The sequence below is a fragment of the Cenococcum geophilum genome, assembly GCF_001692895.1.
Source record: "Cenococcum geophilum 1.58 unplaced genomic scaffold K441scaffold_21, whole genome shotgun sequence".
NCBI classification, from domain to species: Eukaryota; Fungi; Ascomycota; class Dothideomycetes; order Gloniales; family Gloniaceae; genus Cenococcum; species Cenococcum geophilum.
In genome coordinates, this window is record NW_027137579.1 from 288,920 (window position 1) to 301,289 (window position 12,370).

Below are 12,370 nucleotides of genomic sequence, written 5' to 3' on the forward strand. Positions count from 1 at the left end.
GATAAGACAATGGTATACAGCGTACGAGAAATTGCGTATATGTTAACTGGAAAAAGGTTTTAGAGTAAAGAAAGTTTATAAAATAACGTCCCTCCCTACAGGTCGAGAAACCCCCCGCGCCGAGATAAATCCATTGTTTAGGCATCTTAATTCTTTTCCTTGTGAGTCTATTAAGTTATAGCCTATGTATTATTTTTCTTTAGACATTTCTCCTTTGGGAACGAGTCTGCAGCGAGAAAAATACGACGGTCTTGGTCATGCCGTCGATTATTCCGTTTACGGCATCTAGAACCGCGACAGCTTTGCACCCCTGATCCACTACAGCCATTAACACATCTTCAAATTTCGGAGCATTAACGTCCCTCCTTGCGGGGCGAGAAACCCTCCGCGCCGAGAAATATGAGGGGTACTTCAACTTCAAGCAACTTGAAATCTGTTCACATATCGATGTTCACTGTAACTACGCATAGGTTATATGCCGTAGCTATTTCTAGACGTATAGAACCCCTTCTATCTAAAATTTACGTAATATATCCTCGCCTTCGCGCCTAGTTTATAAAGAGCCTCATTTTATAACGCAAGAGAGTTTTTTCCCTATAGCACTACTATAGAGCCTTTTCTACTCTATAATACTTATAAACGGTGTTGTCTGAGCCTCAGAATCTTACTACAATGCCAGGAAGTTATATCAGCCTTGTGTCTGCTGTGGCGCGCAAATTCATGCAACGTCGCCACCCTGGTCGGTACTCTAATCGACGCGAGCCCCAACTCCGGCTAGCTTAAAACAACCCCGCACTGCCCACGTAATCAATGTAGCGTAATAATCAATGTAGCGTAATTTACGTACGTCATCTGGTAAGCCCGGCTGCATGGCTGGCTCGGCTGGGTGGCTAGGACATTAGCGAGATGTGTATTACCGCACCACGTAAGCACGCTAAATCTCATGCCAAGACACTTCACTGGCCCCTACGCGCGGACAAATCCGGAGTGCATATTTGCAAGGGCTAAATGTCTTTAAAATTCAGAGTAATCTTCTTTCTTTATAGAACTATCCTTCTAATATTCCGAAATTGAAGAATATGTTGATGGCGGTCGTGGAGCAGGGGTCCAAAACTGACGCGGTTTTGGATGCCGGGGACGGAACGATCAACAGCATGACCAAGACCGTTGTATTTTTCTTGCTACAAACCGGTCCCTAAGGTGTAAATGCCTCAAGAAAAATACTAACATCTATCCCCATGTCGCGAGCCACCCTGTGTAGCGAGCCAAATCGTAGGTACTTTGTATTAGAGTAATTTCAGCGTCCCATCCACATCTTCATTTTTTTTTAATTCTGTGGGAGTCCTGTAGTTTGGCCACCCCTAATCCCCAGGGACAGCGCCCAACTAAAAATTACGCTGGCGTCGCCGCGTCGCGTGGTTTACGGAGAGCCTCCTTTTAGTGGCGTCAGGGGACACCTCCATCACAGCTTTATCACCGAGCTCTCATCCTTCCTAATAGTCATAATATGGTAGTATCCAAGCCTTGGAGCCTCACTAGCACGCTGATGAGTTATTATCAGCCCTTTAGCTGCCATGTAAGGATGATTTATGCAACGTGGCCAGGTCGATCGGTACCTTTCAATCGAAGCGATCACCAATCCGGGCTAGTGGCGAACAACCCCACCTCACATAATCATCGCTGTGGCCCAATTGCCAAGATTTTGCACAGCCACAGATCTAACAGCAGGACGCGAACATCTACGAGATCGACCGTTATAGGCAAAGCGAAAGTGATGAGCTATGAGGATATCGTTGAGGCACAGAAGAAGCGCGACGAGAAGAAGGCCAAGGCGGATGAAGGGACGAAACGAGGTCGTAAACGTAAGGAACCTGCATCCACGAAGCCAACCTCAAATAGACCGAGAAAGGATGAGATGGAAGCAGCAAAACAAGAAATCGGTGCGATGGGGCTGGAAGACTATTGCTCTGTGTTGCGTCTTTAAATATCATGATAGTAGCTCAATGCGACGGAGATTAGCACGAGCAATGGGCGGGAGCAAGGCGGAGGTGCCAAGATCATATGGACACCTTCCAAACGCCTTCTAAGTTGACCAACAACGCGCTAGCGCGGTTCAAGACGGCATGAGCACCAACCAAAGATAATACAACTCAACCAACATATCTTTGCCGCGTCTTGACACAAGGCTATGGTAACAACATGCGCACATCAACCGGCATGTGTCCTCCTTCAGATCTTTATTTAGTGGGTTTCATGCATTCAAGCGATATCTAACACCTTGACATGGCTTCTTGATTTGGGTATACGGCGAATGTAATAATGTACATAAGTCAGGAAAGATATTCATGGTCAGGTTGACACACCTACTCATCATCAATCTTTTTCAGAGCATACTCAAAGGATTATCAAGATGCGAGGTCTCGTTATCTTTCTATTCACTTGTTTCTTAGCAGCCACTAGTGCTTCTGTGCTGCACAAACGGGATGAGTGCCAGAATCTTGATTCATTAGACACACCCAATCTCCCTCCAGCTAGAATGGACATCATGGGTTTTATGGAACCTCCTCATGACATCGGCTGGGAAAGGCTCCAAGACAAGAAAGGTTGCGACAATCCAGACGATTTGTCCAAAGACTGCCTTCAATCAATTGACGCTTCTCCAACGAGTATAGTACCAGACCGTCGCTGGTTCTTCGACAAATCCTGCAACGCCCAGCGAGAGGATCTCAAACAAGGAGTCAAAGATATGTTTGACATTATTAGAGCCATGGTGGAAGATCAGGAACTGCTTCGTCAAGATGCCCTAATAGACTATTGGATGGGAGATACAAGAAGGCCACTCCCGTGGGCTGAAGAGGCAATTAGAGGTAATAATGCTCCACTTCTTTTTGAAAATAGCCTTGGGTTAACATGTTCCCAATAGACATCATCGGTCAAGCAAAGTTATTCTTCAGAAGTGGAACAGGTGAAAATTTCATCTAGGGCCATATGAAACACCTATCACCCATCACTTCCCAACAGGTACGCAACCTCGGCCGTTCAACTACCGGGCCATAGGCTGTTGCAAGAAGCCGTCCAAACTGTGATGAATACCAAATCTTACATAGACCAAGCTGCAAAACATAGAGAACGATCACATCACAGTCCAGTCTACACGACACGCGTCGGGTAACTCAATGCCCTCCTCGTCTTCTATCTCAAAAACGCCAATCTTTATAAGGGGACCATGTCCAAAGCCCGGCCGCTGTAGGAGCACTCCTCTGACCTCTGTGCGGCTGTTCATAACGCAGACAGCGAACGTGTCCAACTCGAATTTGGACACCCACTCATCAATACCCACGTCGTCGACCTCAATAACGCTGCCCTCGTCATACTCGGGCCCCGGCATATTGCCTTGTACCGTTCCCTTCAAGGGGCGGGCGCGGGGGGCAATCTGGCATTTAATGGTCTTCGCGCCTTCAGGAACCGCGCCAACGGCCTGAGGTGACGACTCCAGCTGGCCCTCGCCCTGCGGGACAACGGGCGGCTCAGATTCCCACTCGCAGTTGGCAGCCAAGACAACGACAGTCGGGAGACGGACGTCGCCGCCCTTGTTGCCCGTCCAGGGATCTCGGCCCATTCCGATCCTCCAACCCGCAACAGACGGATGGTCCACGAGCTCGCGATGCTTTTCTGGGAAACTCACAAATCGTGTAGCCGAGCCGGGGCTGAAGGGCAGCATGGATCCGGAAACTGAATGCGTTATCCTGATTTGAGTTTCGCCCTTGTGAACAGTCTCCGGCGGTGCTGTCACCGTTGGTCCTTCGTTCCGGCACAGGAAGAAGGAGCCTCCTACAAGGTGGAAGAGCTCATTGATAAATCCAGGCTCGTAGAGACCAAAAATCATGTTATCCGGTGACTCGGGGTCGGAGAATTGCTGGAAGTCGTTGTGCCTAAACCACAGAGTTGCGCCAGTGACAGACATGATGGCCTGAGAGCGTGAGTGTTTGCAAACTCTCTTGCCGCCCAGAGTCAGAGCAGAAAGTCGAGACGGCCGCGCAATCTGCACCATCCCCGTCACGCTGAAGAGGACGTAGATCTCACGCGGGCCTGAAGGTAACTTCATGCTGACCTGGCGTATCGCCTCCAGTTTCTCAGCTTTGGATCTGGAATCCTTAGGGTTGTGGAATGTAGTACTCCGGCACATAACTAGGCAGGCAATGGTATCGAGAGTCATGGTAACATGCCACACCACGAGCGGCTCCAAGTTGCGGTTTAACAGAAGCATGTCCGGCCGCATCAATACCTCCTGCAGAGTCCACAGCGATGAGAACCAGCTGATGAACTCGACGTCGTCGCCGCTCTTCGCGTATATGTCGCCCTCTAGCAGGCCACAGCGGCGGTTCGCATGCTCACCGGCAGCCTGTAGAATCAGGTTGTAGAGCGGCATCGATTCTGTGTGCTCCTCGTTGGTGGAGTTATTGTGAAACTCGACGGCCAGGTAGGCGAGCGCCGCCGCTGTGGGTCCCCAATCCTCGACGTCAAAAAGCCATGCTACGGCCGTCGCAGCATTCCGGAAGATGTTGGCTTGACGAATGAGCTCCATCCGGCAGATCCGCTGCTGTTCAGGATCATCACGATCTTGTGGGATGCAGAACAGATCGATCCAAACGTAGTCCTCTGGAAACGCCGCATTCTCTATCATAGCGGGAAGGGTCGCGACGTCGAACCGAGTGTTCGCCGGTACGGCCCAGGGCACTCCAGGAATCTCTATGTTCTCACCCGGTATCCGCCAGCGGCCCCAGGTGTGGCTGATAATGGCATACATTGGTGAGATCCCTAGGTCGGATACCTTGACAGTCCTCTTCTCCTTGATGCTCCATAGGTAGTAGGGCGGTCCCATCAGATCGAGTTGCTGCAAATTCCATAGGATTTCCCTCAAATCAAAGTTTTTGTCATCACTGGATGTGTCCGAGTCGTCTTCCAGCTTTTCCAAACTGGTAGTCAACCATGGACAGCCATCAACAACGGCTCCAGGATTGTAGTAGCAGTGTCCAATGGCCTTCTTCTCTCGTGGCCACGGTTCCCTTAGCTGCGAGCTGTTGATGGCGACCCGCAAGTCCCGTCCAGCCATATGGACGATGATCCCTTCTGGCTCATCTGCTTGGCCTATCAATTTCATGCCGTTGGCGACGCACTCGTTGGCGACTCGCTGGCAAGCAGCCATGATGCCGGCCGACCTGCGCTCCTCAGTCCTCATATCCTCTGGACATATTTCAAGCAGGAGCTCGACTTTGGCCAGGTGGAAGAGCTCTCGGTTGTAGGCGGTGATGTCCGTCAAAATCGGGTCGTCATACACTCTGCCTCCCTTCTGTCGTTCACGGTGCGACCGGATCGCAACGTAGGTGAAGTACTCGCCCTCATGGGTCTCGAGCACTTGTTTCTTAACCGTCTCATAAAGGGATTTGTCATCCGTCCCGAGCAAGAACTCTTCGAATCCGGCGGTTTCTTCTTCGTTTTCGTAGTAGTAGCGTAGTTCAAATACAGCGTACGCTAACAGCATGCCCTTTGTAAATCTCGTCAATATATCCTCTTTGATCCATCCGTCCCACCATTCTTCGAGCAGGTAGAGCACTCGCTTCTCGACGTCGGTAAGTCGTCGTAGAAAGGTAACCTTCTGTGGATGCTTCGAGTCGCGGCCACCAATCGCGAGCAGTCGATAGAGTTTCCAGACCATAACGAGATACCCATAGCCACGGAGGGGAGGCAGTGGGTCAAAAATCGATTCTATGCACTTTCCTAAGGACCGAGACATGTTGCACGTAGGGACCAACAGATGGTCGATCCTATGATTATTCGGTTGTCTTCAAGTTGTTGTTTAGGTATATCCAAAATTGAAGCCGAGAACGAAGCGTGAGAAGCCGAACAGCGAGATCTGTGATTCAAATTCAGGGGTGGCTTCAGCTCATTTGGATGCCAATAGTGGCTGACAGGGCTACGACGTAGGGCCTTGGCAATAGGTGGCTCCATATCTCATTGTGATAACTTTTATTCCTAATCGCCATCAACTGTGATCAGGACTGTTAGATACTTGTTAGTGTCGGTATAGGGTTAGTTGTAGCTGATTCGAGATAGTATCTAGATTGGAATGTCATTTTACCCCGGAAGTCCTGAGTATTCATCGTTCAAGACGAGGTAGAGGGACAACTTGGATACAGACGAGGCAGAGCTCAACACTCCTCCAAAGTAGCGAAGATACTATCTACTTTCTCCCTTGCCACCTTGACACTCTCTACCTCCTCTACCACCAGTGTGGCAGCAACCCCATTCCCAGTTGAATCACTCAACCACACCTCTTCGCCAATTTCTAAATACCTAGCCAGTCGTTCTTCTGTGCTACCGCACCCGTTGAATCCACACACTCTTATCAAGTGCATCGCGATTATAATGTATATTTGGTAGCTCAGCCACAGGTATTGTGCCTCTTGATCCATCCACAGCAAGGCTAGTAATCCCGCGGGAAAGTAGAGGACAAATAGGTATGCAATTCCGATTGAAATGATCTCACGCCACCTGGTATCCCGCAGCGGATGAGCGTAGTGACGGAAGAATTGAAGAACCTGTGGGTGCTATTAGCCATAATGTTTAGGCAAGGATTCAAACAAATACATACCGCCTCCTCGGAGCCTTTAATAATGAAGAATCCCCTAACCAGGTCATCGATCTCAAAAATCTTTTCCTGAGTGGGGATATCTTTCTCTGATATTGGTCTCAGGTGTTCACGTTTCACTGCCACGATCGCAGCTAGCAACTTCAGCACCAACGGTACCATGACGAAGCCAGCGAGCCATGGAACGTGGATGTAGAGTCCGGCGATCAGCGCCACTGCCACTGCCGTAAGCTCACTACAAAAGATCCCCACGACTGTCCGCCATGTCAAGCAGTCCTCGCGCACTGCACGTACACGCCGCGGCACAGACCCGGCTCGCAGACCCAGCTGGTACACTGGTTGCATTGCTCTCCGCGCCGCGCCGTCACCTCGCCGCCGAACTGCTTGCATAACCCGCATCCACATAGCATTGCGGGTATCCTTTTTCGGCCCGGCCCGGCCTTGCGACGATTCGCAGTACTTGAGGCCACTGTCAGCAAAGAAGGCGGTGCCGAGCATGGTGCCGCGCTGGCGACCGGCATAGAGATCGTGGGAGCGGAAAGTGTCGAGCACCGAGAGCGCGGCACGGTGGAGCGGGCCGCCCATGGGGAAGAGCAGGACGAGCTTGATCAGGACAAGCGGTGTGAGATCATTGTAAAAGCGGGCGGGGAAGAAGAGACGCTCGAAGATGAGAGTTTCGGCGACTTCAGCGCCCAGGTAACCGATAACAGAACCGAGAGCACCGGCGAGAGCGGCCATGTTGAGACTGGAAGAGACTATTTCGGGGTTTGGTGTTCGGAATGGCTATGGAGAAAGGAGGTCAGCAGTGTTGAATTTGCAGTCATTTGAGTGGCGGGCGGGATGTGCTTCCATGAGGAATGCAGCAACTAGGATATTTCAGGGTGCATTGTACAAAATTATATGACACCGCATGCTGACCGGCAGTGCTGGTGACCTTGGAAGGTTGAGCGTTCTTAGGTAGGTACCTTCAGGTTGAAGTTTGAGCACCTGCCCAGGTGCTGCTGATGTGGACAGACGCATAAGCAGTGGCAGTGTAAAGCTGAGTAGAGTTGAGCCGACGTTAAGCCGAGCAAGATTTTGCTGATATAATATGCCAAGATTGGCTAACCTATTTGGGTGTAAGCTTAGTGTCGCACTGGGCGTGCTGAAATGACAAAAAGTCAGATGAATTTTTGGCAAGCAGCAGCGTTGTTTTTCGTTGTTCTTATTTAAGATCTGGGACACTTCGGCCCGCAGGTGTACAGTTAGATTACTAACTTAATACAGTTGTTTCCTCAGGCTCGTGAAGATAATACCTGGCCTGCGACACCAACAAATCTTACTGTTATCACGGATGCTACTAGCGAGGGTTAAAGAACTTCTATAGAAGTATTCAATTGTTGCTATATACGGTATCAAGTGATATATTAAGACGTTGCGTAAAGAAGAGAGGTATCGCGTAGCGCGCGGTTAAGAAATAAGGGGAGAGGCCAGTGCGTTTAGCGCGAGGCCTCTGCGTCAGCACGTGACCTATTATTTGCAGTTCTGCCATGACTGGTAGCCGTCGATAACGGTTAATGGCGTGGCCGTAGGCCGGGTACGATACTGTAGGAAACAGTATCGTACAGCTGTTAGTACTGTGCAGATCAGTACCGTGACAACTATCACGTTGCTGTTACGGACGCTTTAAGTACGATGTTACGACTACTTGGGGAAGAGTCGGAAGAAGCTAGTTGGTTGATTTAGGCACGGACTAGGATGGAGCCGATAGAACCATGTGACGAGAAATGGTAACCGAAGTCACGTGAGGTAATCTATAACATGCGGAACGTTAGTCCCCCAACGCAAATTTTAACCCAAGTATAATAAGCCAATTAATTAACCCAAAGCTTTAATTTAGAGCTTTATTATATAAACTTTAATTAATATATATAGAGATAAGGTTTTCCAGGGGGAGACCCCCTAGGACCCCCCTATATAGAGCTTTTGCTTAATTTAGAAGTAGTAGTAAGATTAAGGCGCCTTAGTTACTACTAGGTAAGGATCTACTACAGTAACCGAGGCGCCCTACTTGAGCCGGGCCTAAAGAATATATTAGTCACGAATATAGCACATATTTAGACTGCAGAGCTTTAATGCAGAGCCCTCTACGTAGGATATAATATAGTAGATTGTAATTCCAATTTAAAGCTTTATATACTAAATATTTTTAATACCTAATAACTATTAACTACGTCATTACCCACCCAGTTCGGACGTACAACAACATGATGGCTTAGCAACGACACAATAGCTTGGCGCCAAGTAATGGGAGGGAGAAAAGGGAGGGGAGGAGATTAGGGGTGGCTCAGCCACTACAAGAAGGTCATAATATTAGTGTGGTGTTAAACTTTAAAAATCATATCCTAGGAGCTTAATCAACGACCCCTATATAAAACGTCAACAACATTTAATTGTAGAGCTTTAAACCGGCAGATCTCTTAGGAATGCCTATTGCAAGCAGCTCCAAATACAAAATCTAAAATATTTAGTAGTAGTATAAGTATAGGACAGGGTATATATTTGCGTTCCCAAATATCATCACATAACGCAATTTTTGGGTGACGAAAACTAGCTATTAATATTACTCGACTAACACCTACTAAAGGTTCCTCCGTCCTTCCTATCTTCTCTCTCGCCCGTCTCCTCGTCCAATACTATCTATATCACCACGTTAACTAATAAATCCCTTAGTGGGGACTAAGGAGTATTAGAGCACCTCTAGCTCTTATAAGGAAGAAGAAAAGAAGAAAGGAAGGTATAAAGGAGGGAGTATTTATAGACGGGAGGAGGCCTATAAGTATAGGAGATTAGGCAGCCATAATATAGCCATTAACGTTACTCGACTAACACCTACCAAAGGCTCCTCCGTCCTTTCTATCTTCTCTCTCGCCCGTCTCCTCGTCCAATACTGTCTATATCACCACATCAACTAATAACGTGACTCACCCCCAAGCGAGACAACCCCCCCAACGAGACATGCGCGTTCGTACGCGCTCTTCTTCTTCCCTCCCAAATTACACCCAAACCCGAAATTCCTTGTACAAATCAACATGTCCCTTCCCCAATTAAGTTCTCGTGAAGCTGAAGTCTCTATACAAAAAGCTATACAAGACGTCGAATCAGGCGTTGAGCCATCAATTCGCAAAGCCTCCAGCGTTCGCGCATTACCCCATTCTACCGTTGCGCATCGTCTTGCTGGGCGTCTCCCTCGACACCTAGCTCATAAAACGCTACTGCATCCTTATCAGGAGGATCAAATTGTCAAATGGATACACGAATGTCAGTCCTGGGGCCTTGCGATAAAGGTTAATATGCTTCCTGCGATGGCGAGCTCGTTCTTGGCAGAAGGCAGGGTAATAGGCAAACACTGGGGGGTGAAATTTATACAACGCCACGGGCTCTATACTATTATAAGTCGTCAATTAGATTGCCAGAGGGCCTGGAATGATGATCCAATCATTATCTACGATTGGTTTAAGTTCTTTCGAAGCGTACGAAACAAATATTCAATCAAGCACTCAAAATTTATAGCCAACTTTGACGAGAAAGGGGTTATGCTAGGCCAAGCAGCAACGGCTCGAATAATCGTCTCTGGCAAGAATAGTAGGGAGAGGTCAAAGAATCGGACTGTTCGACAACCAGGATCTCGAGAGTCAGTCTCTATTATAGAGACAATTACCGCCGATGGCTCTTACCTACCTCCGTTCTTAATTTGGAAGGGGCAGCAACACCAGGAGACCTGGTATTAAATTACTGAGCACGATGAGCGCCTTCGCGGATATGCCTATGCGACCTCAACTAATGGCTGGACGGACGACTCGTTAGGCCTACATTACATCGAACACTACGATAAATATACGAGACAGCTTGTGGAGGACGCTGAGGGTAATATTTGAAGCTACCGTATGCTTCTAATGGATAATCATTCGAGCCATCTTACCTGGCAGTTCATCCAGTATGCACTATCGCGCAAGATCGTCCTAGTAGCTCTCCCGCCTCATTCAACGCATAAGCTTCAGCCACTAGATGTAGGCTGTTTTGGACCTCTTCAACACTACTACGGCGAAGAAGTAGACAACTTCTGTCGATATGGCCATACAGGGGTGAACAAAGAGTATTTTATGAAGCTCTACCCAACGGCGCGTACAAAGGCGTTCACCCATGNGACGATTTGCAACGCCTGGAAAGCTACAGGTCTTCTACCATACAATCCTACGGCTGTTTTGAAGACCCTACCACATGTAGAGCCCCCCGCAAGCCTACAATTAATTACGAATATAAATCCTCAAACGCCAAGGACACCTAAAACGGTAGAGGACCTTTAGTCTCTACGAAATCAGATTGCCGAATTAACTACCGAGCGACTAGACGGTATGCTTGAATCCCCCATTCAACGACGTCTTGAAAAGCTATTTAAAGCTGCTATAGGCTTTGCGACTGATGCGCATATACAGAGAGAAGAGAATAAGAAGTTTCAAGCATTCAAAATGGATAAGAAAAGTAGTAGGAGACTCCTTAGCAAGGGCAGAGTCCTTACCCAGGAAGACGTCGATAGATTAAAGGCAGAGGACCTAGAAAAACAAGAGCTCGCCGCCCAAAAGTTAGCTCAAAAGGAGTATGAGGAAGGGACCTCTCTACCAGAGCTTAGCGTTGCTTTGTATACTAGATCAGTATTAAACCCTGGCGAACGTAATCAAGACTGGGCAGCCTTTGCGCACGTCTTTTGGTGTAATGCTCAGCCTGTGGAGGACTTTGGTGATAAGCTAATCTGGAAAGGAGCTTCAGAAGAGTGTGGTGGTAAGCCATCTAATTGGCCAACGCCAGGTGCAATATCACGCCCACAACGTACCCGGAAACTTCCAAGCCGTTTTCTTCTGTAATAAGAAGCGTATTCGCTTCAATTTGGGCTATTTGGTTTTTAAATATAGGCGTTGTTGGCTTAATTATTAATATAAATGTATTTGGGTGCATATGTCTCGTTGGGGGGGTTGTCTCGCTTGGGGGTGAGTCACGTTAGGTCCCTTAGTAGGGACTAAGGAGGAGTATTGGAGCACCTCCAGCTCTTATAAGGAAGAAGAAAAGAAGAAAGGAAGGTGTAAAGGAGGGAGTATTTATAGACGGGAGGAGGCCTATAAGCACAGGAGGTTAGGCAGCCATAATATAGCCATTAACATTACTCGACTAACACCTACCAGAGGCTCCTCCGTCCTTCCTATCTTCTCTCTCGCCTGTCTCCTCGTCCGATACTGTCTATATCGCCACGTTAACCAATAGGTCCCTTAGTGGGGACTAAGGAGGAGTATTAGAGCACCGCCAGCTCTTATAAGGAAGAAGAAAGGAAGAGAGGAAGGTGTAGAAGGAGTATTTATAGATGGGAGGAGGCCCTACGAGCACGTAATTTAGTAAGTACTAATAGTATAAGATTCTCGTACAAGATGGGCTTAATTACTTACCAAAATATAGGGTGTCTCTATTACTGCAGTAGCTACTGCAGTGGTAGAGACGCCTTAAATATTTAATGTAACCGACTACTGAGGCTGTCGATAAGTGGAAGGTAGGCTACCGATATAGTGCGAACGATGTAGTTATTAATATCGTTTATGGCCTGTTTTTGCTTCTAGTGTACGCGTAGATTGTCCTTATATTCGGCATAGAGCTAGTTATAGGTAGTGAGCTAGTTTAGGTCTAGCTTTGCTATTA

At 48.1% G+C, this 12,370-nt stretch overlaps 4 protein-coding genes across 4 annotated transcripts; 2 read left to right on the plus strand and 2 right to left on the minus strand.

Moving 5' to 3' along the window:
* Window positions 1-1,195: 1,195 nt before the first annotated feature.
* K441DRAFT_659772 (uncharacterized protein) lies at window positions 1,196-1,985 on the plus strand (the record flags this gene model as incomplete). Its single annotated transcript, XM_067648590.1, has 1 exon — window positions 1,196-1,985. Exon 1 carries the CDS (start codon window positions 1,583-1,585, stop codon window positions 1,982-1,984), a length of 402 nt encoding a protein of 133 aa, XP_067503987.1. The 5' UTR covers window positions 1,196-1,582.
* Window positions 1,986-2,876: 891 nt separating this feature from the next.
* On the minus strand, window positions 2,877-5,935 carry K441DRAFT_659773 (uncharacterized protein; the record flags this gene model as incomplete). The annotated part of the gene is made up of 1 exon (XM_067648591.1): window positions 2,877-5,935. A coding segment is annotated over exon 1 (2,656 nt), but the record flags the coding sequence as incomplete, so codon positions are not given.
* A 19-nt stretch (window positions 5,936-5,954) lies between these two features.
* On the minus strand, window positions 5,955-7,661 carry K441DRAFT_636232 (uncharacterized protein). The gene is made up of 2 exons (XM_067646467.1): window positions 6,653-7,661; window positions 5,955-6,599 (listed from the first exon to the last, which is right to left on the minus strand). Exons 1-2 carry the CDS (start codon window positions 7,385-7,387, stop codon window positions 6,210-6,212), a joined length of 1,125 nt encoding a protein of 374 aa, XP_067503989.1. The 5' UTR covers window positions 7,388-7,661; the 3' UTR covers window positions 5,955-6,209.
* Window positions 7,662-10,906: 3,245 nt separating this feature from the next.
* Window positions 10,907-11,638, plus strand: K441DRAFT_659779 (uncharacterized protein). The gene is made up of 2 exons (XM_067648592.1): window positions 10,907-11,041; window positions 11,125-11,638. The coding sequence occupies exon 2, from the start codon at window positions 11,158-11,160 to the stop codon at window positions 11,548-11,550; it is 393 nt and encodes a 130-aa protein (XP_067503990.1). The 5' UTR covers window positions 10,907-11,041; window positions 11,125-11,157; the 3' UTR covers window positions 11,551-11,638.
* The last annotated feature ends 732 nt before the right edge of the window (window positions 11,639-12,370 follow it).

Bases quoted from the DNA above. Each gene is read 5' to 3' on its own strand.
- K441DRAFT_659779 (XM_067648592.1), top strand. From the start codon at position 11,158: ATGGATAAGAAAAGTAGTAGGAGACTCCTTAGCAAGGGCAGAGTCCTT.
- K441DRAFT_636232 (XM_067646467.1), bottom strand. From the start codon at position 7,387: ATGGCCGCTCTCGCCGGTGCTCTCGGTTCTGTTATCGGTTACCTGGGC. The intron at 6,600-6,652 runs GTATGTATTTGT...TAGCACCCACAG, and splicing joins TTAAAGGCTCCGAGGAGGCG to GTTCTTCAATTCTTCCGTCA.